At 45.5% G+C, this 27,821-nt stretch overlaps 1 protein-coding gene across 4 annotated transcripts in view; it reads right to left on the minus strand.

Moving 5' to 3' along the window:
• Window positions 1-27,821, minus strand: part of SETD1B (SET domain containing 1B, histone lysine methyltransferase) — a 55,331-nt gene that overhangs the window by 14,443 nt on the left and 13,067 nt on the right. For 2 of the 4 annotated variants that reach the window (XR_011326627.1, XM_069794724.1), the window contains exons 7-11: window positions 8,057-8,827; window positions 2,796-2,966; window positions 1,758-1,845; window positions 621-850; window positions 239-374 (exon numbers count right to left, since the gene is read on the minus strand). Coding sequence is in view for 3 of the 4 variants with exons in the window: in XM_069794724.1 (XP_069650825.1) it covers window positions 239-374; window positions 621-850; window positions 1,758-1,845; window positions 2,796-2,966; window positions 8,057-8,827 (1,396 nt within the window). In the remaining variant the exon portion in view is untranslated. Of the gene's footprint in view, window positions 1-238; window positions 384-620; window positions 851-1,757; window positions 1,846-2,795; window positions 2,967-8,056; window positions 8,828-27,821 lie in introns of all 4 variants that reach the window. The other 2 variants (XM_069794726.1, XM_069794725.1) reach the window with 2 other exon arrangements.

Raw genomic sequence — 27,821 nt, forward strand, 5'->3', positions numbered from 1 at the left:
GTCAAGTTGGGCTGAGATCACTCAGGAGCTAGAGAGCTATTGCAAAGGGATCCACAGATTGAGTGATTATGGAAGCCTCACAGGTAACAACTAAAAATAACTGTATGCATTATCTTGTATAAAACCACCCTTCAGTGAAAGAAGGTGCACAAATAAAAAAAATCAGCTCACAAGTACAAAAAAGGAGACCACACCTGACCCAAAGGCTACGCTTGCTGCTTCCACTGGAACTGCTTACCCTCCTCAGAGTCCTGCTCCTCTTCCTTGTCACTTGTGTCTATGCCTGTCTCCTCCTCCTCCTCCTCATCATCTTCATCATCCTCTTCATCATCATCATCCTCTTCATCCTCATCATCCTCTTCCTCCTCCTCCTCCTCTTCCTCCTTTGAAAGAAAGCATTGCCAAAAATGAAGAGTGTCTGACTCTGAGACCTGGCTGTCACTGTAGTAACCACCAGCGACTCTCAGAGATGCTGATCAGAGAACCTGAAGAGGGAATAACCTTACAGAGGTTCTCTTAGGGCAGACCCTAATAGGACCGCTCATCTTCTAGAGAAGGTAACTTTGGCATATGGAATTACTAGGCCCCCTTTTAACGACAGCATTCAAAACTGCGATCACAAACCAACACACCTTGCCAGGTGCTGCTTTCACCAAGCCTCCTTCTTCTTCTTGCTCCTCTTCCTTCTCTGAGGAGGACTCCTCCTCTTTCTCTGATGTCTCATCTCCCTCTTCTCCCTCACTGTCAAGCTCCAGCGGCCTTGCTGGTCGCCGCCTCAGCCCCACTGCTTCTGCATCCTTCTTTGACAGGTCAGATGTTGTATCGGAAGCATCCCTGTCCCTCTCCGACTCTGGTGAGCAAAACCAGTAAGGAAATTGCCATCAAATACCTTGCAAGGGAGGGAAAGAGTTGACTACATAATGGAAACTTTTTCTTTGGGAAGATCAAAGTTAAGGGCAACGTGCCCATGTGGTGTGTGAGTTCCCAGGCTTACAGGGACTTACTAATTTCACAGTGCAAGTGAGGGCGAGACTGGATGCAGGGTGTTGAAATGCCAAGGATGGCAAAATGCAGGTGGCCAAACCTGACAAGCTATAGGCGGAGCAGCTAGGAGAGATGGCACGACAGAGGTCAGAACAGGTAAGCTGAATTTAATGCTTTTTTGTTTTATGTAAGTGCTTTACAAAACCCTGCTTCTGTACTTTGGCTTCAAAACCAGTTGTTAGTCTGAATCAACTTTATGGCACAACTAGCTTGAATCCACTTATGCAAAACAAAGGGTATTCAAAGCTTTGTCTTTACTCTTCCCTGCTTTCAGGAAAAACTGTTAAAATATTTTCAAATAGATTTTTTCTAGCAAATAACTTTGTTTTGTTTTTAAAATCAAATGCAGGGCAAACTCTTACGTGCTTTCTCCCACAACATACCCACTGAGCTGCAAGCACGCCCCTCGAACAGTCCATGAACTCATCTGAGCTCCCTCTACTGGGTGACCAGCTCTGCATCAGCAGAACTAAAATAGGTTATAAGTTATTCATAAAATGTGGGTCTTAAATTTCCCACCAGTGAATTTAAGATAACTGAATCCAGAGGAGACATCTCCCAGCTGATCCAAGTTTTGTGAGAAGCAGGGTTTTGGCTCAGATCCTTGACTCTGTTTCTAACTGTAAGTGAGCACGCTGCTGTGAAGTTTAAAAGAATTCAGCTTGCATGTGGTTTGCATCTGCTCGAGTTTCAAACAAATGTGCTTTGCAAACCTTCATCTTCATCATCGACAGAAGTAGAAGGCCGGATTCTCTTCTGATCTCCTGCTGAGGCAGCTTCAGGTGGCTCCTTTCTTTTCACCTGAACAAAAGACACAATTAGCATTTCTAAAACTTTAGAAACAGTAGAAATCAACTTCTTAAGCAAATTGCTACTGCTTTACTTCCCCACAGTGACTTACACACAGTAACCAAGGGCCACTTCCCCAGCTCTTGATCCCTTTATTTGCTTGCAAACAGAATTTCACTGTGAATGAAATTCTACCCCTTCAATTTGCATCAAAACACTGTGGATACTATCACTTTGAAGATGACAGAGAAAACTTGACAAATCCATGTGTCCAAGATGTAGCAGAACAGAAAGAGAGCCTGAGCCTTTGACATCTTAAAGAACCTCAAAGCAAGTTTTACTCTAAATGAAGACTGCAGAATCTCTCATCCCAAACCTCTACTTGCACCTTCTGTGCATTCAAAACCCTAATTTCAGGGAAGCTCTCTACCTTTCCATACCATCTCCCACCCCACACTTTTTTTTAAGATACTTTTCATTTTTTATGCAAATGCTCTTTAAAATAGGTGACCCTATGATTGCAAGTCTGATTCTGTAAACTCACATGAGGCAGAGAACACCTTTAACCAAACTTCAGGTGAGACTCAGCTGCCAAACTGCAAGACATTCTAAGCAAAGAAATAACTGTGTAAAGCACTATGAGCATAAGCATATTTTTACAATCAGGCTGAAATACTGTGTCCTAAACACAGGCAAATGTCCCATTTACCTTGCAGAGCAAGGAGATCCTTTACAGAGAATTCACACAAGTGGTAAATGAAAAGCTAAGGCTGGGAAAGAGGATCCTTGCTCTTACAGTGTACTGGTGCGTTACAGCTGATGCTGTCAGCAGCAACCCCGTAAGTCAACACAGACTGGGGCTAACAGCCTGTACGGCTTTGGAGCACAAACCTAGAGAGGTCTGTCCTCCTAATACTCCTTTAGGGAATATTAGCATAATGAAGACTGATCTTTGTTTTTACCTTGAAGGATGGCAACCGGATGGCCCCTCGTAACCCAATGCCCAAGCCAATGCCCTCGTATCCTAGGCCTTCTCCTTTGTTCCAGTTCTCCAAAAGACAAGATGTGATTCGATCCTTTGGCTTTGGTTTCTCCTCCAGTTCTCCTCCAGACTTCACTGGAGTGAGAGACGCCTGCAACAGAGAAAGCACACTTGAGAGGGAATGTTTCCTGGGAAGCACACAAACTCTGGAAACCATTTAGACAGATAAAGTTTGTGAAATATCACTGCCTTGCCCAAGCATAATTTTCTCTATAAGCAATGGCATCTGAAGATGCACCACATGGCCACACACACTTGAAAGGGAGAAGGTGCAAGAGCTCTTCTTGATAATGAGACCCTTCCATTTCTGAGAAGCCTTCTCCCCTTTGCATTTTAAGAAGTTATTTTCTCTGCACAAGGCACTAAAACTGATCAAGACAAAACTGCTGGGACTCCCAGAACAGTGGCTTAGCATGGAACACTAAGTGATCTTGCATTTGGAGCCATCACGCTGGTAGGTAGCAGACACTCCTGCTTTCTCCACTGAGTATTTTAAAACATGATCTCAATTTTCTTCACATGCAGCTTAACATAGGCCAAAGTATTTCACAAGAAAGGACAAGGGAAATGAACAGGGCCATTAGCCCCCATGGCTCATTTCAGGTCTCTCAAGCGCCTGGTGTGGGGACCACAGTGATTAAGTTCCAAACAGCCAGAATCCAACGCAGATGCTAGAAGCAAACGCTGTAAAAAGGAGAAATGAAAGGGGAAGAAAAGGTGCAAACATGAATGCAGGATTCAACAGCCCAAGGGAACACGTTCCTCCACCCAAGCAGGAGCTACCAAGTGCCAAGAAGCAGCTACTGTACAAAGGTTCTGAACTCTGAAGGGAAGCAAGGAGCTGGGATACACCACTACCCCCAAACTCCCAAGCACTGCAGGAGCCCATCTGGTCTGGTCACAGCTATGTGAGAAATAGAGCTACACATATACCTCTTACAAGTATTTCAAGCATGATTTAGGCAAGTTAGCCTAACACTGTGTTATCTACCTTCATTTGCTAACGCACATAACTGAAAGCAACTTCAGACCTTCTAGCTGGGAAGAACTTTCCTCTTTTTAGTGTAAGGCACAATATAGCAAGTCAAAAATCACACACAAGTGAAACACCTAAGGGTCTACAAAACTCAGTAACTAGACACACAGCCTCATCTCTGCTCAGCAACAACAAACCCCTTTTCACCAGAGCCGAGGCGTGAAGGAAGAGCAGGAATTCAAATCTCTGCAGCTCTGGAGAGGCGGACGAGCTGGGGAGACCATCACGCACGGTGGCATGCCACACTTTTCTTGAGTGAAGGGCACTGGAGGTAACGTTCACTCACATCAGCCAGTGGTGTAACACTGTCTAGAAGTCGGTTTCTCTTTCAGATATTAACAGAGCTAATTTGCCGAAGCTGGCTGTAATCACTGAAGAGGAAGCATAAGCTCAGGTCTCCTGCTAATAAGGGACAAGACTAATGGGAATATCAAGCAGAGAATCCAGGCAGCAGCACTCCGTGGCCAGGGATGGCTGGTTATTCCTGGCACTCTGCTTAATGCATCTTACTCAGGCTTTCAAACCTAAACCCATCACTAGGTTCAGGAACAGGGAAAAGCTTTCCCCTAGCTCAAGCAGACGAGGTCCACGGTACTTGCTGCCTTCCCTAGCAACATGCTCCTTAGCAGCTTTCACCTCATACATTTTCCATCCCGCCTGACCTAGGACACCAGCTTTAGTCTTGAGCTTTCCCACCCTTTAGTTATGGCATGATACTTCCTGGCAGTCAATCAGCTGCCCAAGTCGATCCCTTTGATGGAATATAGCAGCCAAAAAAAGTGAGAAAAAGAGAGAAATGAGGCACAGGAGGTGACAAGCGTGTTGCCTTCTTGTGCATCGGTGAAGATTCAGGGGCTGCCAGCAGCACTGTGTAGATAATATTTGCTGTCCTACTAAACTTGAACACTGTATGTCAGTCAGGGGAAAAAAGAAACCCACAAGGCTTCCTGCTCTTATGCTTGGGGAAGGTCAGGGATATAGCAGACCCGCAAAGCCTCTGACCAGAGGGACATACCTACTGTAGAAAATGGCATACAGTGGAGCTCATGCACTTCCAAAATGAGCTTTGATCTCTCCTGCAAAATAACAGGAGGGCTGCTGCAGCTATTAAAAGATATCTCTCCCTACAAATCTGCCTCATTTATTTCTAAAGAAAAAAAGATGTAAACAAGCACATATGTTGTCTTATTTATACTTCCAAACCTCTGAAAATAATATAATTTCTTTCACTTCTGTCAATCAGTAAGAAAAAGTATGAGGACCTCCAATTAAAACCATTAGGAGGGAGGAAATGGGGATGCAGGGTCTGTTTTGGAGTGTCATTTCAGCTCAAACAGTGCCTGGAGGTCTTGGTCCATTCTAGAAAAATCAGTGTGATGGCAAAGTACACAGGGAACTGACCTCCAGCTGCCAAGGAGCTAGACGGCTCATCCTCAGGTGTGCATAAATACATCAGCAACAGGAAGGTGCAGTTTAAGCTGAATACTCATATTTTGTTTTCCTTTGGCAAAAGCAAGCAGCTTATGACTAAGAAGGAATCTTGTCCTGCACCAATGTCAGAGGGTGCCCAGTCCTAGCAGAAAGGAGGCTCTGAAATGCGTGAGATTTTTCTGCATGTGACAGTAACATATGCCCTGCTAGAGGCTTCTCCAGGCAGGGCCCTAAAGCAGCAATGGTTCTGACATTTCTGTTCCTGGACAGAAAGCACAAGTGTTTTTCCATGCAGCAATTTCATATTTTCAATTAGACAGCTCACATCCAACATAACCTGTGGCAAGGACTGTGGCAAGCTGCTGTGGTACAGTCAGCTTCCCTTCCCAAAGTGGGTTACAAATTCCAGGTGAGGGAGGAACATGCTAAATCCAGCTATAGCTTGGGATATAAAAGAGCCCAAGCAACCGCTGAAGATCTGCTTCAACTTGTCTCTGCTTCTTCACTGTGGATGTCTGGTTTAAAACAATTCCTTGAGTACCAGTTGCTGCTTTTTCAACTATTTGCTAGATCTGTTTCCCTCACTGCCCTGGAAACTGAGGGGCCTCCTCCAAAATTGTCAGCGCACGCTCGCTGGTAGAAGGCAGAAGCTCTGAGCATTAGTCAGGAGAAGAGGGACCAGATTTCTTGCCACACATCATGCCAGCCAGCTCTAAGCCAAAGCAAATTACACTGTCATAAAACAGCTGTTAAGCAGCAGTATTACCAACCTCTCTGGAAAGCTAAGGAGCTCTCCCAGGCGCTAGAGTTAACACACAACTGGCTTACAAAAGCAGGTGGTAAAGATACTGCTCTGAAAACTGGCTTCTGAAACAGAAGATATATCTGCAGGTTGTGGTTTAGTTTGTTGTTTGTTTGTTTGTTTTACAATAATTCCTTGTAATAGCAGTTTTCTGGCTTGCATGAACCTTCCTATAGTGTTAGCTGGTTTTTGGTAGTGACAACTTCACCACATATTAGATCACAGAGCTGCTTGCTGGCCAACGTATGCCTTAAATTGGCTGAGAAAGGATCAGACAATTCATGCAAAGCTGTTTTCTTAACTAATCCCTGGAACTCCTCGTGTATTTGGCCAATGTTCAGCTTTTGAGTTAATTGCTGCTGCACCACTGGGGAGGTGGGAAGAGCACAGAGAACTGGAAATACCCACAGATCTCATCACACAAAGTGGGGAACACAAAATAGCAGCTTGGAGCTAAAGTTCAGCTTCCTCTGAGATGCACAAAGCCTCTTCACATTTGTCTCCTGATCTCAAATGATCCTGATCTCCTGATAGGAGGTCACTTCCTCCTGTAAGTCCCTTCCTGGAGGCAGCCAGCAGTGCCCCAGATGACAAAAAAAAAAAAAAAAAAACCAAACCAGCTAAACTTTTCAAATTTCAGGCCCTGGAAATACTGCACTGAGAGAGAAAAGGGAAAGGAGATGAGGAGAGGAGAAGTGAATAACCCTGGGCTTTTGCATGGGCAGCCCCCTGCCACTCTTGAAGGTCTTCCTGAAAGGAGCAAAGTGAAAAGGACTCTCCCACGCGTACATGCTCTGTCTGTAAAAGCAGCTAGCCTCATCCTATGACTACTGCTTGGTGGACTTCAGCTTTAACACAGTGTGCAAGCCCCCCCTCCTCCCCCCCAGCAGAGAAAGTCTGCAAACACGCACCATAGGGCTGCAGTGCCACTCAGGAGGTCACCTAGACCATGACCATGCCCTGGGGCAGCAGTGGCTGCAGCGATGCCCTTTCTGACACCTGTGTAAAGACATTACAGCCCTCCAAAACACAGTCAGAAAAACCAGCTCATTTGCAGATCCCTCCTGGATCATGCCCCAGCATGGCCAGTGTATCCCACCAAGACGAACCGAGCAGCCACGCAGGCTGGCTTGGGCAATGCGCCGCCAAAGACGAACACACTCTCCGAGACCCTCGCAAGGCGCGAGATGCACTTAGTCCCTCACAGGGAAAGGGCTGCCTTGAGCTGGCCCCGAAGCTGGAGGGGACGAGCAGAAGGTCCACCCCAAATCAGAGGGACGGCACTGAGAACTAAACACTTCTTACTCAGGCCCACGTTCAAATCAGTGGGACGGTGTGAGACAGAGCAACAGTTCACTCCTAGGTGAGCAGTTATGGCTCCACACACGTTCAGAGATAACTCTGCATGGGGTACCTCCATCAGTGACTAGGAAGGACTAAAATTCCCAGCCTGTGTTTGTTCTGATGGCAAAGCAGCATGAAATGCCTGCATATACGGAGTGACACCATGGAAAACAAGCCAGGTTTAATACCCAGGTGCTAACCTGTCCCGAGGAAGGTGCCTGTAGTGATTGAGCACTTTCTAGATATTTGCAGACTGAGGTCTGCCGCTCCCAGTGCACACTCCTGCCGCTTGCCGCAGCACAAAGACCAGCCCCATGGGGAGGCGTGGAGCCAGGTGAGGCAGTGACATGCATGCCTCCCATTTAATTTCAGCAGCCTCAAGCAACAGGGTTTCTCACAGCAAAGCTATTCCATGGCTTTACCTTTTGCTTCTATTTTAGTTACCATAACATTTTAGGGTTCTGGGGTTTTTTAAAGTCAATTCCAGACCCCTTCTTACCCATGCCCTGGCCACAAACATTATGAAGAGCTCTCCCTGGGATCCAGCACAGAGTATGTGAAAGCCTACCTTTGCCAGACGTTCCTTCTTATCCCACCAGTCATCAAATGCCCGAAACGCTACCACTTCAACCATCTTCCGGTTCAGGTCCCTTTTCATGATAGCCTTTAGTTCCTTCACTATGACCAGGAGGACTCCATCCACGGTGGCTTTGTGGGGATCTTCCTTCTTCGGCTCATAACCTGGTGGTGGAACCGAGGGGTCAAACTTGGGCAGTGGTGGCCACTGCTGTCCACGACCAAGAGCTGCTCCCATTGAGAAAGGGCGGTAGGGCGGAAGATTCACAAACTGCATCCGGCCCGTCATGAAAGGTGGATACTGGTATGTGTTTTGCGCCTGCATCATGCGGCTCAGCATCTGAGTTTGCATCTGGAAGGACATTGGCATGCCACCCCACTGGTTGCCCAAGACACTTATCATATCCACTTGCATGACAGGGAACATGCCAGGGTGGAATGGAGGAAGCGGAGGCAAGATATGAGGCGGAGGGACCCCAGGAGGGGCAGGGAGCGGAGGCGGGGGGACGGTGACAGCGGGGTGAGTGGGTGGAGGTGGCGGAGGTAGCGGCGGAGGCATCGGGAAGCCTGGCTGTGGAGGCGGCGGAGGAGGAAGAGGAGGGAATCCTGGTGGTGGCAAGGGGGGAATTGACGGGGCCATCACGGCTGTGTTGCTGACGGAGGAGTTCACCACAATGGTTTTGGCACATTCTGCACTGGTGATAGGTGCAGGGTTGGTCTCGTCATCAGAGATTTCCATGTCCTCCCCTGAAGAATGCTGACCCTGCGACAAAAGAGAGAGAAAAGGTGAGGAGCACATTCCTTTTACATTAAATACCACAGTGCTGGCTGCTTCAAACAAAAACTAAGTTTAACACACATTTTAATTGGGAATGGAGAAAAGCAAGCTATGCTTTGAAAAGACATGGCCCATTGAGCAGCTGGTGCCTATTGAAGCCTTTTCCATGTCAGACCTCAGGAAGCAGAGATGTAAAAGCTTTCTAGAAGAGCATCAGTACCAAATGAACAAAACCCTCAGCTTCTATGGAATAGGAGGAATTGCTCCCGTGCTTAACGAAATACACACAATCCAAATGTCTTTCACTGCAAGATACATTATCTCTTATTTGCATCTAATACTGACAGGTGCATTACACCATGAGTTTTTATTCCTTAGTTTTCACCACACACAGAGAATTACCCTGTTTTTTAATTATAATCTCTGGCTCATTCGCTGTCAACTCCTAATCTCTAATTGTGAGAAGACAATACTTCCACATGGTTGCTGCTACTAAAAGTTGTCTTGACTAGACCACAGCAATTCACCTGGAAGAAAAGAACCCCAAATCTGCTTAAATTGCCTTTAAACATCAGAGTCATAAATGCTGGGATTCAAAGACATAGCATATGTCATGTTCTTGGGCAAAATGAATACTTTACTAGCCACAAGAAAAATACAGAGTTATATAAAATGCTAAAACGATGTCCCACCTCGACTGTCAAAGGAATGGAAACTGGATTAAAACAGAGGGTGCCTGCTTGCTCTGAAATCTCAAAGCTGCCTGATTAGGTCTCATACAACAGAAAAGCCTCATGAGCTAGCTCCATCCTCAACAGCAAATGGTCACACCTGCTCGCTATGCCCTACAGGCACTTCAGTCCTGAAGGTGTCTCCGGCACAAAGAAGCCACACATGTGACTGTCACATCCCTCAGGTATTGTTAAAACAAATCCTGATAAGAAATACAGCAACAAAATACTGCTGGAAGACATATTCAACACACTGACAGTTTATTTAGGAAACTCGAATGGGGTTGACCTTTAACTAGTGGGATGTCAGCAAAGACAGGACAGGGTCCCAACAACCTTCTCCAAAACTATTTCTCCCATTCTTCCTTTTCTTCCATCTAAAATCATCAAAACCCACCACTCTTGTGACAGCAAACATCCCTCAGCTATTTTCAGGACTGAAAAGCAGAAGCACTCATCACGACCTTCTCTCCCAGGCTCTCTACAAGCATGACTGGCTTGCCTCCTTTGAACAACTTACCAAGCACTTCCTTCCTCACAACAGCTTCGCACAAAAAAGCCAGACAGTTTGCATGTTGCCACCAGCTGATCTAAATAAAGAGCATCGCCATGTTCAACAGAGCAGACCAGCGATGCTCCACCTCCACCAGAGCTCTCCTGCCTGCCCTGGATGCTGTGGGCTCTAGCCCATCTGAGGCAGTACAAGATCATGATCAAGTGGTCTTCAAGTGCCTCTCCGTATCTCAATCCTGGCAAGAGTTTTGGAACCTGCTGGCTGTTTTCAGCCAAATTTGACTGAAGAACCCAAAGATGTTTATTTCTTCCATGTTTTGTGCCAGCAGGCACCTCTTCCACCTGCTCTCCTACTAGTCTCCCCAGTCTGAAAAAAAAAGAGCAGTAGAGCTCAGCCCTTACCAGACAAGGGAGAACCTACACTGGGGAGAACACTAGGAAGCAGGCTTTGTTGGCAGTTCTCATCCTGAAGCTGCTGTGATTTGATTTTTAACCTGTGAATTTTGCACAGGGTTAAGGGAACAAAAGCAAGAGCAGCTGAGTTGATGACTCTGCTATGAACTGTAGCTGTATGAATCTGAGCAACCACAACTATCCAAATCAAACCAAATGCTTCACATTTTATCAAAGGTCGTCTCTGCTACAGCAGCTACCACCAGAGAGCAGGCTGAGCACAACGCTTGCAACAGCGGCTTTGCAAATCCTCCTGTCCTAGCACCTCCCCTCACCCTGGCTTCCCCGCATTCCTCTGCTGCAGCATGAACCCACCGGCTCATGCACCACATGGGTCACCCCCAAAAAGCCACTCGCAATTTTAGTGGTCTGAAAATGCTCAACCCCTCAGCTCAACAAGGACACTACCATTTACCCCTGCAGAAAAGCTGAAAGCACAAGCCTGGCAAACCCTGCAGCGAGTGCTATCAACCCCCTGCTAATGGTAACAGAGAGGGGACTCTCACAGTTGCTGAGTTGCTTTAGTGCATCTGTACATGCAGGGAGGTACTCCGAGGGCTCTTTTGTAAACCCTAAAATGAACAGCTACAAAAGAAGTAGAAATAATAATCCATTGCACTTGAGTCTTTCCAAAGCCAAATTGTATCACCTCCTCATTGAGCTGTCCACATCTGGCCAACGTTTCTAAGTGGGTCTCACACCCTGCATCCTCTCCCCAGCTGCTCTATTGCAGTCACGTCCCGCGCTGAGGATGCTGGGGAATGAAAGGACATTCTGCAGTTTCAACTACTGCAGCTCCAGTGAAAGGGGCAAAGGAAGAACAAAGATGACGACTGTGGCAGGTGTAAACAAGTTTCCTGTGAAACAGACCCCGTTTTTCAGTAAGTGAACACAAAAGGCACTGTTAAAAGCACTGGCTCCAATTGCAAAAGCTGGATGATGCTGAAGGTCAGCATTGGATAGGAAGCCAGGAGTATTCAGGCTACCAAAGATAGACAAAACCAGCTTCATATTTACATTCATTTCATCTGTTGGGGTATGGAGGAAAGTCACCCCACAAAGCCTTGGTGGAGCACCAGCACCAGGCAATGTCACAGGGAGCTCCAAGCCACAAATCCTCCCCAATCCCCAGTCCCTCCTGCAAGATCCTGCACCCTCCCAGTGCTACCCAACACCAATCTGAGTCACCACTCAAGATCGGTCTGTGGTGAGTACACAGTACCGGTCCCAAAGTGCCTGCCTGAACCAACACATCCTCCCTCCCTGGAGCACCACCAGCCCAGAGCAGCCCATCTCAGCCAGTCCTGCTGCAGGGGACCCATGTGCTCCTGCCCGTCAGCCAGAGCCCACTCTCATCTGCACCAGTTCTTTACTCAGTCTCAGTACCAAAGAATCCTGCCTGATAAATGAGGTTGGTTTTCCCTCTTGAAGGAAATACCAGATAGAAAATGCTGATCCTGAAATTGCAGAGAGGTGGCAGGACTAGCCAGACTCCATGTTGTAGTGCACAGCAGCTGTCTTCATTCATACATGCATTTATTTTTACTTAAGCTGAAATGAGAACTGCTAAAGCAATATCTAGCATTTTTGGAAGATTGTAAGACTTTTTTTTTTTTTTTTTTTTTTTTTTAATTCTTCTGGTGCTCAGATGGCTCTGCAGGAAGCAACAACAGATTCCCTGCTTCCTACAATGCTGGGCTGACAACTCACCTGCACATGCACAGTGAACACAGTCTGTGCTCCAGTTTTATCCCAAGCAAAGGAAAGGGAAAGAGATTAAACAGCAGGGAAAAACAGATCAAAAAGATGGTGGGGGGGGGCAGGGTGGAAGGAATATACAAGGTTAGGAAAGAGGTCAAACCAGAAGAAGATAGTCTACAAGGAAGTCTTTAAAGAAAGTTAAGTGGAATGAATATTTAAAGCGGATGAGCAGTTACAGGAAAGTCATATCTAAGGGGGGAAAACATGGGCACCGAGTGAAAGAGATCAAGGTACAGAAGCAAAAACCAAGGGGAGACATAGAAAGATCCTCTGTTATATGAATTTCTTTTCATTCACCTGTCTGAAACTGGATTTACTGTGGCTGCTACCAAATACCTCTCAGGGTAGAGCTGAAAAGTAGCTACACTGTCCTCCCAAAGAAACCACCTTCCAGCTGGCCTCCCTCTTTGCTCTCACAAGGGGAAAGAAAAAGTGAGCTGATATATGGCATATGTACTGCTAAGAGGATATCATGGCCATCACTATCAAAAAAACTGTGTCAATCAGTCCTGGAGTTCACCTGCCTGTTTCCGAGGGCATCTGGTACAACACCTCCAGAAAACCTCCCTTCAGCCCACTGAGAGAAAAGCCATTTCCAACTAAATTAATTTGTGCTGCCATCTTTACTTTGCATTAATTAAATTAAGAGTTAGCAAAACAGGTATTTAATTATATGCATGACACATTTTTCCAAAGGTGTTTTAATGATGCAAATTCATTGGGAGAGATTCACGTCAGCATAACTGGTTACAAATGGCCTCATTCATTGTTCACCCAAAATGCTAACTGCCACCTTTAATACCGGTACAGTGTGTTTTAGCATAGGCAGAGCCTCCTGAGTTAAGTGAAGGGAACATCCTGAGATCTCATTCCTGGATCAGCCTGAATAGTGACAGGGTAGAGAGCCACTGAATGCAGGGTATCGGTTTTATCTCAGAGCAATACCCAGCATTTAGCAAGCAAATGTTCATACCTGCAGAAAAAAGAAACTACATCCTAATATTTGCATGCAGAACCGGCAGTTTCCAGATGTGAAGAGGCTGTTCTCTCCCCGACCCAGAGAAGCACTGACACTGTGGCAGCGGTTGGGACCTTCATCATACGTGCTGTTCGGTACCTTTCCTACGGGCAGAGGAACTTCACATGCTTTCATTTCCTTTTAAAAAGGCCATCTGATAAAGAATTTACTCAGAATTTCAGAATGCATTTTGAATACCATAAGCTTACAGCTAATTTCACTTAAATAAGCTTACAGCTAATTTCACTTAAATATTCTGCTGGGTACCAAGTTACTTATATTTGAGGTAGGGAACTTATATCACTGAACATAGCAACTACTCTGATATAGCCTGGCTGAGCTCTGGTGCATCAAAATAATGAAATGAAGGATTAATGGCATTCAGCTCGATGCAAGGTCATTAGCTTTAATGAAGTGAAGCATCCCATGCTTGCAAGAAGCAGCAAACCTTTAAGCCCACTGCAACTCGCACTCACAGAAACCAAAACAGAACAAAAAAATTCACTCTAAGCCCTAAAACTTCAAAACCTCCATATTTAAATACTGAAAATCTTTGCCATTTAAAATGTTAAGAAGCAGCTTTTCAATAAAGCTAGAACTAAAATCAGAAGTGGCTCTTGGACAAAAAGTTTTCATAACCTGGTCAAACAGTCATCACTTGTTTTTGGATTAAGTCCATCCAAGGGTCTAAAAAATTCTTAAGTGAGCAAGTCTCACCCTTTATCCTTACAAAAAAGTAGGGAAAGAAAAGCCTTCAGTGGTGAGGGGGAGAGGACAACTGACCAAACAGGGTCTCACAGCAAGTCACTGATGGGAGTTGAGAATAGACCCCAGGTTCCTCTGACTTCCTATTCCCTGGCTCCAGCTGCCTCTCCGCACCAAGCTCACACCATGCTTTGCATTTGACAAGGAAAACGGCCCTAGTGTGATACACTGTGATCCCAGGGTGAAAATAGCCCGAGTTCTCTAACACAAAACTTCCTCTTCCCAGACTCCTTCAGCAGAGTACATTAAAATGAACACCACATTTCAAACCTGCCACATTTCTTACAACACCGTCCAGAACAAAACAGAAGCCTGAGGATGCAAACCAGCCACCTGCAACTCTTCCTCAAAGACACAATTTCAATTAAAAACTCCTTAAAAAAAATACAAGCCCATTCAAGTTCGGCCCAGAGAATCCCACCATCCTCTTTGCTAACAGAGTGAAATACCTCTTGCTGTCCAAAATCTACATACCAGAGCACAGCGAGGGTTTCTGGGAGTATTGCTTTGCTCACTTTCAATCTGCTTTTAGCTAGCAAAGAGCCTGCAGGTTCTACACATTCTTGGCAAAGCCTGTAAAGAGGAGCCATGCCTCTGAACTGCCCTCTTTGCTTACTTGGAGTGCAATACTTGGGCACAATGACATGGCAGAGGGAACGTGCTAAGCATTCACACCTCATGGTGTCAGGCGTGAACAAGGCAGACTCAGTACCGTATTTACAATACATACAAATATTTTTACTTTGCTAACTATAATTATAGCTCTTCCTCTGAAAGAACATACACAAGGGTGGTACTTTGCTGGTGTTGCAGAAGTGGAGTACAGGAGGGCAGAGCTACTCAAGGTGCTTTGCCAGCAGCTTAGCTACAGCAGCAAAAAAACCCAGAGTAAACCGCTGCCTGCACTTTCCAGGGTGAGCTTTCAATCCTGTTCAGATAACTGTGCCATCATCAGCACCCATGGTGGCTTGCATGGGCCAGCACACCACCACTGCAGCCTGGATCTACAGTGAAGTTTGTTTACTGCCTCCTCCCCGGACACCCTGGGTTGGTTAGTCATGTCTTTCTACCTCCTTTGGGCAGCTAAGAGAACACCCATCCTCCTGCTGCTGTCAGAGCATGCAATTGCAGTCATGGCAGCTTTTAATTGGGACAAAGACAGCTTTCAGGTGTATTTGCACTACAGTAAAATTCCTAGCTCAGTAACAGGCAAATGGAAAGATTAACATGTTACAGATCAGTGATTATAAGTATCTTCAGCAACATGTATTTCCATCTCAAGAACAGAAGACTGCAAGATTTTTATATAGCTGTATATTTATACAGCACTTTGCAAATCTAACTCACAGGCAAATGTTGCAAACAAAGCAGAGCAGAACACAGACAGATCAGGGCAATAGACTCACCGCTGTCCCCCACAAAAAGGGGCACCAAAAAGGCTGCAGTGGAGCAGGGATTTCTCACAAAAGGAGAGACATTACTTGGGTGTTTTGATTTCTTTATTATTGATTGTTAAAGTATCTCTCACTACTTGAAAAAGAGCATTCAAGCTCCATGAGATGATAATATCCTACCTGACACATACACTGTCTTGGCTCAGCTTGTGTTTTGGTCTGGTACTTATTTGCAGCGCTTCTTTGGCACAGACAACTCTCCCCACACCTACAGGGCTGCGCAACAAGTAAAACAAGTGACAATAATATTCAGGTGCTCATTGTAAACAAACAGCACTGTAAACACCAGCCTAACTTATGCCACTTTCTTTTCTTCTTCTAATGCCAAGAGGGAACTTTAAGTCAATACCTCAAACCACTGAAGGATAGAGGGAGAATTCCCCATTGGTCCCAGAACAGGGGAACGGGGGTGAGGAAATGCCACCATGGTGCTTGTTTGTCTCTCACAATGTGCTGCCTCAGGTGCTGGTCCCTAATTAGACCATCCTGTGCATGGGGAGATGCCACAAGTTGGGATTTTGGAAGGATGCGAGGACGGAGCTCACCTGGGCTTTCAGTGCACAGCAGAAAGGGCTCTTGAGAAGGGGAGGCACATGCAGCTAAGGCTTACAAAGGGAAAAGATCTCCTCACTCACTTCCAGTGTTTCCTGACACTAGAAACTTGTAAATCGACTTGTGTTTTAAAGACAGCGGGTGAGCTGGAAGGCTGCCCAATGGTCCATGCCATCATTAGAAAAATCTAATGAATTAAGATGACAAAATGAGCTAAAATGACTCCTGTACGATGGGCAGAAGTGCCAAAGACAGTATTCCCAGACTCATGCAAATCTGCACCGCCAGTTTCCTGCAGGCCCTTGTACACATCGAGCATCTGAGATGGGTCTTGACACTTTGAGGCACCGTTTCAGACTCCAGAGGGGATTATCCTCTGCCTTCTCCCCGCAGGACAGTGGAATAACATCAATGTCTCCAAGGAAAGAAACAGAGCAGTAGCTTAAGTCAGTATTTCCCAAAGCAAAGACCCTGATGTGACACAGGGCATGAAATGGGCCACAAAAAAACAGAAAAATAGGAGAAAATAAATGAAACAATTGAACAGGAGGGGTTCAGGCTATTTTTACTTGACTGTACCTAGAAGCTCCAGTGGCTGTATGAAATGATGCATGGATTCTTCTTTCCAAAGGTTGAGATGGATCTCGGAGTAAGAAACACCCACTTAGGCAGCCTCTATGCATCTCCATAAGGCTAAGAACTTTTTTTATTTAGCAAGTGATCAAGGGAAGGACAGAAAACTCTAGGTGAAGCAAAGAGGACAGAGATGGGAAGCAAATGCAGTGTCATTAGTGGTCTGAGGTAACCAGATCTTCACTGATCCAGAAACAAGATGACTTGAGAAATGTGATCCCAAGGGGAGAAGATTCAACCAGTATTCAGTACTTTCAAAAATCCATTCTCTTGGCAAGAGAGCACCATACTTCAGTTTTCAACATGACTTTCAAGAGGCCACTGCAAGAGCTTCCTAGGATAGCAGTCCTCAGAGCCATAAATTAAGCCAGTGGGAAAACAACTGCCAGATTTGCCTGAGCAGAAAGCCTGAAGAGATGAATTGGCAGAGAGGACAAAAACTTGCCGAGGGTTTTTCTCTGTTTGTTAGCAAGTGGATTACCTTCCACAAAAAGGGTGGTTTAATTCAGGTCTTTCTCCCTTCCAAAAGGGAAAGGAGGCTCTGAACTGCAAGCTTCATGGCATATGATGTGGTTATATGGTTACACCATTCCTGTTGGCAAGATCACCGAAGAAGGGATATTTGGAGAAGCCAGACATTACCCCTGGGCTTCCAGCATGCACAAGAGACTCTCTGGTGTCTGCAGGGTCAGCTCGAGGAAGAGTGCAGACTAACATCCTTTGGATACACATTCATCAACGCTGAGACTGGAAACTTCCAGATCCCCTGACTGCACAGACTTGAGCAGAGACAAACATGAACATACAGCTAGGCAGATCACAAAATACAGTGAGAGTATGAGACGGGGAGTCACTGGACCCCAGCCCGTGATCAGGGATGCCTGGGCAGCCCATGCGTACCCCGATGCGAAGCCTGCCTGGACAGTCGCCCCTTCTGCATTATATGAACAAATCCGAACTGGCAGGGCGAATGTGTGCCAATTCAGGGGCTGCGTCATGCGGCCATAGAGTTTTTCATCACATATGAAACACCCTAAAATTGGATTTACCATCTCATGGAACCATGGCCTTTTCCCTCAAGTCTTAAGTAGATCTTATTAAGGGGAAAAAAAAGGTTTCTTTATGGGGGGGAGGAGGAGGTAGGGAAAAGGAAGGAGGAAAAGAGAGGGGTGTTAACATTGGGGAGCCATGTAACAAGGCAGGCTCTTTCCACAGCAATGGTTGTTCTGGTTTCCCTATTTCAGATGGGGGGGAAGGGATAGCTGAAGAGCTATTTGCAATCTAACTTCAAAGGCTTTAGTCGGCTGGGAAGCTAAGTCATGCATAAAAGGATGGTAGAGTGGCAAGAAAATACCCCCTACAGATAAATTAGTCAGGGAATGTTCTCTGCTTCTCCCAAAGACTTTCATACAGCCAGACTGACTTTACCCAGGTAAAGCCGTTTTCAGACACCAGGTTCAGTGATGCGGAGTCCTGGGAACAAACCAGCCAAATCCAACAGAGGAACTAAACAGTGTCTCTGAAAAAGAGAAAGGCGGCAGTAAGCACGCAATGGGCTTCTCTCTCATTTTCTGCCATCTCAGCTATTATCAGTAGATTTTATTCTAAGGTTTGTCCACACACAAAAGATGCAGAGTTTGAGGCAGCATCTCCCTCTCTAAAGTTGCAAAGAAAAGCAAGGAATTTAGGAGAAAACACACGGTATATGGAGAACTCATTTCCCAAATGATTCTGAAATGCTCTGTTTTGTTCTTCACGCTAGTGTGCAAAAACACACCCACATTTCTAGAGAGTAGAAGGTACTTTACAACTGAAGATAAAGAAGGGAATTGGCAACATCAGATCAGAGTCCATCTATAAGTTAAAAAAAGTAACTGAGTGTGCAGAGTACACAGATACCTTACAGTTCAGTGGCCGGCAGGAGCTCATACGCCATCCCCTGAGCTTACCCTCATACTTAAACCTTAGGTCAAATGGAGCCACAAATTCAGATCTTGCTACCAACAGGTCGATAACAAAGCAGATAAGCTGGGAAAACAGTCTAGCTTCCCAGCTGATATCAGTCTATTGAAGAATAAGTTGTACACATACTGTATTTAAACACATTTTAATCAGCAGAACTAGGCCAATTTGATATTCTTCCCTTTTTACATACTACTACTATACCCTTGAGTATCTGAAATCACATGGCTATTACTGTTATGGTAGCATTTTCAGTGCTCTCTGCATTTCAGGATTAGTAGCAACAGTAGTTTTATTTGCAAGACCTGGACATCTGCAACACAACCTGTGCAATATTGAGTCTCCTCAGAATGGAGGGAAGAAACGAAGGAATCGAGGTCTTGAAGGACAACGGGCAAAAGAAAAAAAGAAGAGCTTTTGTTAGATCATTCATCAGTATCATCTTTTAATGTTCTTCTGCTCACTGCCATCTGCTCTCAGAGCCAGGTGCCATTAGTATATCCCGAGGCAGCAGTTCAGACACTTGCCTTCTTTCTCAAGAGGTATGATGAGCCTGGCTTCTCCCTCCGCTCTCCAAGAGCTTGAGCTATTCTTGCCCTGAATTTCTAGGGTGCAGTCCGGATCTGTTCATGCAGCTGGGGAGCAAAGAGGCCTAACTGTTTTTGGCACCTGCAAGAAAACCCAGGAGCCTGTAGCCCACAGCTGATTGATGTAGCCCAGAACAGCCCTTTCCAAACAAGTACAGCTTTTACTCTCCAAAAAGTGTGGAACGAGCAAGGGGAAAGAGTTAAAGTCCTGATTTTTATGTGAACCTTTCCCTTTCCTGAACACTTTTGCTGAGATTTCATCAGCCCTCCACTGCTGGCCTGGGAGGTCACAGACTTAGCACTACCCTCCTCCCAGGAGCTCTCTACTATCCCAGTACCAACTATTTGAGAAATAAGAAAGCATGAAAGGGGGAACATACTGTTAATAAGGTCTTTAGGACCTTGTTATCATCTTGAGCGCAGTCACAGTGGCAACACAGTATGGTTTCAAATAGGAAAACTTGCGTCCTTCTGTTCTGGAGACAGCCACTGCTATCATCCCAAGATAGGACAATAGGACATCTGCTGTGTTTCTGAAATTCCCAGCAAAACTGCTGCAGAGAAGACTGTTCACCCAGTCCACCTGGTCTTGACTGTCTGACAAAAAGCATTTAACCACTTTGGATGAAGCCCCCACTGCAGGTGGTGCAAGTGCTCTAGGCTTGCTGCAACACAGCAATAGAGAATGACCCTGGGGAACGAGGCTCACGAGACAAAAACTTCTCTCTAACTGGCTGTGGCCAGACTGCGAGCCCTTTGCAGCAATGACCACAAATGATGACTGGCACCCTAACGAGCTTAGCAGGCTCCACTCATTTTCTGAGCATTACAACACAAGCTAACAAGTCCTTCCCAGCAAAGTGCCTTAGATGTATTAAAACCCAGCTAGACCGCAGGAGACGCTTCACTCCAAGGAGCCTATTTCAAGCAGCTAAAGCAGCTGAGTAGAGATGTTCTTCCCCAAAAGTAAGGGTGAGGCCAGCAAGAAACAGTTCCCCTTTGGTAACGTTTCTCTTCTCTCACCAATCTTCTCTCTGGAGGCATCTTGAATTTTTCACTGCTTTATTTCCTGCTTAGATTTTCCTTCTCTTGCTGTCCTCTGATTTAACCAAGTGCAGTCAAAGAGAACAGAATCAAGCACATCAGCTGAGGTATGCAACATATTCATTAAAACACTAAAAATCTTTCTCATTCTAAGACAAAGCCTAAAGCAATATCCAGCCAGAAATACCTTCAAGCTGTCCCTCTCCAAAACCTCCTCAGTGAGGGAAAGGCAACTTTTTCCCCATACCACTCCTCTTGGCTGATGGAAACATAACCCTTCTAGCTGCCAATTGTTGACTGATCCCTTAACAAAGTAATCTCTGTGCAGAACATGGCATTTCTCATGGCCTTCTGGAAGATACCAAACTTTTGCTATTAAACTATCCCCGCTATATGCAAAATAAATTGTGTAACCACAACTGTTCTAAATTACCAGAGTGGAAATACCCCACAGCTGGGCTGCATTCCCACTGCCATTTGTGCAGGCATAAAATATTCAAAAAAAGAGACAAGAGGTAGAGTATGCTGATTTCCCCACCTGTCCCCTAATTAGCAAGCAGGAGATTTAAAACAAACACATGGAAACACTCTTCATCTAGAGCAAAATTCAGCTGTACACCTCATGGCCACAAGATACTGCAAAGACTCAGAAGTGCAGATGGGTTTAAAAATGAATTAGACATTTGTGGAAGACAGGTCCACCAGCAACTACTGAACATGATCCCATCCTAATCTGCTGGCCCTAAGTAGCAGAGGGACACCAGGGGAGCACCACCGCATACAGCCCTGCTGCTGCTGGGGTTTTTGCATGGCATGAACTACTCTGACCTCCCAGTGAAGTTTTTTCAGTAACCTAGAGGAAATAACCCCCAACAACACAGACAACCAAGGAAAGGTAAAGACATGCGGAAAGGTAAAGACATGCCTTCTCCTTGCTTACTCATGAGTTAGTCCAAAGTCTCTTTCTGTTCTCTCTTGCAGCAAAGCCATGATCAAAAGGGCTACCATAGATGACCGCTCAAGCAGAAGGGCTGCGTGCACACGGGCAGAGCCGTTCAGTGGCAGCAGCCAGTGCCAGGCAACCTGTGCTCTGCTTGTCAGACTGACCACTGCAGCCCTCAGGCTCTTTCAGGCCTCCCCATATTGGTGACACTTATTTTACTCACTTCCTTAATACTTCCTTTAAAGAGCTTTGCTAAAATGATCAAGATGAGTGCAAAGCCCTGCAGAAGCACACAGCAGTACAGCATCTCTACAGCCCATACTTGAGCAGACATATCTAAACCACGCTCAATCACACAGCTCTTATTTTTATTTTTTAAAGCATCTTTCCCATTACATTGGTTCATTAGTTTGACATTACATATGAACTCTTTAAAAGGCAGGTTACTCATTTAAAGAGCTGCATGAAGTAGTTGAGAAAGGCACAAAAACAACCGAACATGGCTCTCTGCTTATGCCCTTCATGCACTGCTCCAGGTGACCAGGTGGAAGGCACAGGTTTTTTTTTTTTTTTTTTTTAGCAGTTGCACAAGAACAGCTGGCTTGCTGGTTTGCATGTAATAGTTTTCTACTTAGGACAGTTTAGCCTCAGCACCTTCTCAAGCACCAGAGCTGCACAGTACTTCTTATACCACGTACCATATTCAATACATCTCACTTACTGGATGTGATACTAAGGTTGTGCCTCACTAGAACACAGTTACACTGTGCAATATTCTTTATACCAGAGCTCAGTTAAAATAGTAAAAATATTGCAAAAACTGGGTCATAACAAGGGTCCAACATTCATCCTTCTTACAATTCAGTTTGTACATTTAGCCCCAAATTCACTTACAATAAAATCTAGTCCTAACACAATCTCCATCCCAATTCAGAAGTCTAGAGACTACTATAAACTGCCCTTCAGGTTTTTTGTTTGGTGGTGTTTTGTTTTTTTTTTAAAGGCATGGTACTATCTAAAGCTCAGGTTTTCTTCAGCTTGGACACTGAAAGCAGATCCACACAAACACTTTCAGAGCAATGACAGAGGCCATGTGGAAGCTGCACCTACCACACAGTCACTGACCCCCAAAAACCAGTGCAAACCCACCTGCGCAGTTCCTCGTGTCTCCCTTGTCTGCTTCCCCTGGCTCCATGACCCCACAGCAATACGCAGCCAGCTGAGCTGGACTGCAAAAGCTGCCCCAGGGTCCCCTCAGAGGACCGTGTACTCACAGAGCCATGCCAAAAGGCACTTAACCTGACTACAGCCTTGAGCCACAGCCCTTTTGTAGCACCCGCCTCCCAGCCAACACAAAGTCATGCAACAAGATTTTCTCAAGCTGAAGCCTGAGCATCCAACCCAGCAAGGATCACCACTTACTTCTGGTGTCCTGCAGCCAGGCTGGGTGCTCCCTGTGCAATACCAGCTCCTGGGGAATTTAAAAGCAACTCCAGCATCGGGTCTCCATCCTCCATCAGGGCTCTGCTGGGGCAAGGCTGCCCTTCACCACTAAACACATGCCACCTTCCTACCTGCTTCTCACTGACCTGGAATACACCTCAGGTTTGCAAACACATCTGCTGTTACCACTTCTCTGATTAATTTGGGAGATACATCCCACCTGACATTATATTAACAAGTAAATAAATTCATTAAGACACCCATGTCAAAATGCATCCTTTCACACACACCTCCATGGCATATATTCAACTGGTAGATTGCCCTTTATGTTCTACTATAATTTGAATAATTTTATACAGTACTAAGGATTTTCATCTTTTCCAAGTATTTTTTTTCCTGGACAACAGCAAAATGCTTGTAGCACCATGATAACAGTTGCTCACATTTATCTGCATCATTCAAAGACAATATTTCAATTATCTGCACTGGAAACTCTCAGCCACATCTGCTGACCAAAATACCACGTTTGGCAACCACTTAGCAACAAGGACTGGATTGGGAAACTATCCTCAGACCTATGCGCCAACATTAAACCAGCTCCTGCTTCCACCAAATAACACTGCTATCACCTGAAACACATATATTTTGTTTTGCCTGGGACACACAAGGCACCAGAAATAACAAGCTCCTCTGGGAGAAGGGAAACCTGGGAAGAAGCCACCTACTTCAGCAGGCGTTCCCCAGGCTCCAGAGGAAACCTCTCCCCAACACGTGCAACGCATGTTAATCCTGCACAGCAGGAGGAGGACACACCACTTGGACATAAGCACAAAACTATACTGCTCACTGTGACACACAGCTCTTTTTGGAAAAATCTGGATGTAAGAAAGCAACTCTCACTCCACACCATCTACAAAAGCAGCAGACATCTGATTCCTTGATCAGGCCAGCAAAGGGCTGTTTCAACCCCAGGAAAAACAAACCCCAGTCCTTCCTTCTCATCACCCAACCTGCATCATCCTCAGCCCTCTTCTTCCTAAGGCTCCATGCCATTGCACTCATGGATACAGGGAATCTGGGCAGTGATGAGTTTGAGGACAACCCACCTTGAATGCTTGAAGGTGCAGGCAAGGAGGAAAGATAGGAAGGACTGGACCCTGGTGGGATCATCTCTGCTTCTCCTCCTCACCATTCTCAGAGCCTTTTTCCTAACAATCTCCCTGACTTACCACCTGATATGGAGAGAGAGATACTGGGGAACACACAGGTGAGCTGGTCAAAGATGTGCAATAAATTGCACTTAGTAAAGTTTCAACTCCACATAAATACATACTCCACAAAACACACATGTTCAGAGCAGCCAGCAAATCCAAATGCCACTAAAAAGTACTTAAGTCAAAACACCCAAGTCCCAACGAGTGAAAACTGGAAGTTCTGCTACAGCTGTCTGACCCTTTTGCAACCAAACCTCCAAACCATAAGAACTGCTGCCAACTTTGAGTTCAAGCAGCAGTTTCGTTTCCTCCCCATGCCGTGCCTGCACAGCGCTCACAGTGCCCTCTATGCAAAGAGCGATTGCCGAAGACCAAGCCGCGAACAACTTCCTTTACTCAAACTGCTCCTGAAGCAACACTTTTGCAACGCCTGCAGGAGTGAACCTATTCCAATCTGGGGAGAAATTAGAAACCCCAATTTGCCGTCTTGCTATTTTATATGCATCTCGACCTCATCAGGCCTCTCTGCACCGCTGGAAACTTGTGAAAGCAGCCACTGGCTTTATTTTAGCACTAAGCAAATAAAAAACATTTTAAAAGACCTTTTAAAAAACTTGTTTTCTTTTTTTAAATACTTTGGTTTTAGGAGCTGAAAAATTTGAGCAACCTTTTTCTCACAATGAATGGACATTTCCAAAAGCAAGCACTGCACTTTCATAATAAACCTTGAGACAGCAGTAACATGTCTGGGTCAAAGGAGCCCTCGTGGGCAGGTATGTGATGTGCAGAGTTAACGAACTCATGGGTTTCATTTTGAGTTTTGCCCTGTCTTCGCTAGGTACAAACAAGTACCCCAAACTGAAAACTAAAATTAATAGAAGGGGGATGGCAAAGTCATGGGACTCAAAACTGATGCATACAGAAAAAACATTCAACTGATGAACTGCATCTATTTAGAGGACTCCAGGAAAGGCAACAGCCAGCAGAAATTTGAATAAGCACTCGTCTGCTCACTGCTCTGTGTCAGACACAGACACATACAGAACACAGTGGCTGCTCCATCTTCTTCAAAATCAGACCCAGAAATTAGTGCTGTTCGGGTGGCTGCCAGCACAATATGTTAACAGCAATTATTTTCTCAATATTTCTACTGATTACCTAACACACTGGCACATTTTCTCAGTGTCACTGCATGTTGCAACACATACTGCCATCCAGTAACTTGTCTGCATTCCCTTGGTCACTTTTCACAACCATCAGATGCAAAATGCAACTAGAATGATAATGGGTTGGAGAAACTGCGAGGAAAATGTGTCACTTCAATGTGAGGCTTCATGGCCTGCATTTATGACATCTGAACACTCAATATCGTCACTGCTAAAACCTGAGTGTTGAAAAGAATAGGAAGAACCCTATAAGCAGCAAAAGGAAGATGCCAAGGGCTCTCTAACCGTAAATGGTCTGCAGAGCTCAGACTTGCAAATATTATTCCGCCATAATCTATATGCTATGGTTAAAACATTGCCATTTGGATCTAAGTTTCCAGAGCAGCAGAGCTTACAGAAACACAAAATAAGCAGTGCTCTACCTACTAACAAGCAATTTAATTATATATACCCAGTCCACCAGGAACTGAGAATTTACAGAAAGTCACTGGTGACAAAACTGAGAACGAACTGAGCTAGTGGCAAGAATATAATCAGCAACAGTGATTTATAAAAAGGGATGGCAATGTCATTTCTATCAGGTATGCAAAATGCAAAAGCCTCAAAGTCTTGGCCTGGTATGAGAGAGTGAAAGAACCACTCAGCCTCCCAACCACAGCCTGCTTTCTATTTTTCAGTTACACTCCAGAGCATTTCACCATTTCTAGCTCTGTTATCAACAAGAGACAAGTTCTCTCATTCTACTGAAATTGTTAGGTACCCAAAAAACCCAAACCATAAACAGTCAAGTATTTCCCTGTTTAGTTCCTGCTCCCCGTGATGAGCATACGTGTATGAGGAGGTGCATCACCAGGAACAGCAGGTGAATCCTATGCAATTCTGCTCTGAAAAAGCAACTGTAAAAACTGACACTGGGCTTGTTACCTCTCACTGCTTCCTATATTGAACACATTTGGCCAGTCAAGCCCTCTGCGTTGCTAACCACCAGTTTTGCAAGCACTCCCAAGAATCAAACTGGTGACAAATATAAAAAGTCAAAAGTCAAATACAGCTTAGCAAACACAAAGAGACTTCTCTACTTCATATAAATTTTTGTAGGAGCAGCAGGTTATCAGGTGGTAAATTAATCAGAGGTACAAGGAAGCAGTCCCTGCCTGTGGTCTTCCAGTATCAGCTCCAGAAAAAACTCGTAAGATAACAAAACCCTGCATTTCCACTGCTTTGGGAGCCAGATATCCTCACCTTGGCCAGGGTATACAGGAATTGACCCTGAACCCTGAGCATCCTCGGGAAGGTGCAGGGCTGTAGTCCTGCTCCAACATGCTCCCTCCTCTGGGCATGGAGGCTGAACAGATCTCTGAGGTCTCAAAAGGGTCCAGTGTAGTGTCATACTTAAATCACCTTTTGAGGGATTTGTGTGCTGCTTTTCTTTTCTGAACAAGCTTAAACTCCACAAGATCCCCTGAAGTCCCTGTGGCTTCTCACTGCTGTTGTGCCTAGGTCAGGGAGGGCAGAACTGAACCCACAGTTAAAGCAGCTTGCTCTCATTTTAATTTCACAGGTTTAGTATGGCTGGTAATTCACATGTAAAACCACAGCAGTCATCCAAATCCTTGCTGCCTGGGCATTGGCTGGCTGCATTTCTGGAAATTCATGGTCATAACATATACCTATTTTTTTGAGTTTCCATTAGGAACCGGTTCTGTCAGGCATGATCGCATTTGCAAGAGCTCAGGAGGCAGGAAAATTTGAAAAAGTGTTTATGAGACTGGGCATAAATCACAGCTCTCAGGTTTTTCTCCCTTCTTCAATTAAAAAAATACATTCAGAGCAACCATACCCCACATCTACTCCCCCCATCTCCCTCCAGAAATGATGAATCCCACTCTGGCTGTAAATTGGATCCCAGGCGTACCCATATATATTATACATACATAACAGCTACTTACGAGCATAAGGGCTCTTGCACAGTTACTGTGGAAACCAAGGTATCAAATTTCCTGGCTGTTAAGACTCTACCTTCTCAACCTTAATGTGCATTTACCTTGAATAAATCACTTCTGCACTCTCCAGCCCAGAAACATCCTTTAGTAGAGTGCATTTGGGTTCATCTTTAGGAGGCTCCATCTAACCTGCTGTCAATGTCCCAGGAACACGGGGCTGCCTCCAACCCCGCACAACCCGCGGATGGGAGCAGCATACAGGAGGAGAGAGCACCCTTCTGTAGGCAGAGACCGACTCGTTCCTGCGCAGCACAACTCCAAGGGGCATCGACCACTCCTGGGGCAACCACGGCAGGTACTGCTGGCAGAGAACCCCCCTGCAGCTCCTCTCGCTGCCTCGACAGCATCAGGGCACTGCTTTTTCTCACAGGCGCTCGTGACAACTAAAGGTTGAACTTGGCTCTGTAGGAAAGGGGAATCATTTACCAGCTACTGAAACACAGCCTGGTCTGGATGGCGATGCAGCAGCATGGAGTGGCACAAGACACGATGCAGTGTCTTGAAGAGAATGTCATCACATCCTGCTAAGGGTCCAGAGGGAGAATGTGACACTTCAACATAAATTTCTTCCAGTTCTGGCCACGACCACACAAGAACCCAAAGATACTTCAATGCGAAGTGCAAAGTCAGCCCAGATGTAACCTCAGGGACTTCAGCAGAGCTCACCATAGGGCTGAGCCTGACCCACCTCGTCTATGTGTAAGCACAGCTCAGAAATTCTCCCTGGGTAACTGCGA

The sequence above is a fragment of the Haliaeetus albicilla genome, chromosome 10 (assembly GCF_947461875.1).
Source record: "Haliaeetus albicilla chromosome 10, bHalAlb1.1, whole genome shotgun sequence".
Taxonomy (NCBI): Eukaryota; Metazoa; Chordata; class Aves; order Accipitriformes; family Accipitridae; genus Haliaeetus; species Haliaeetus albicilla.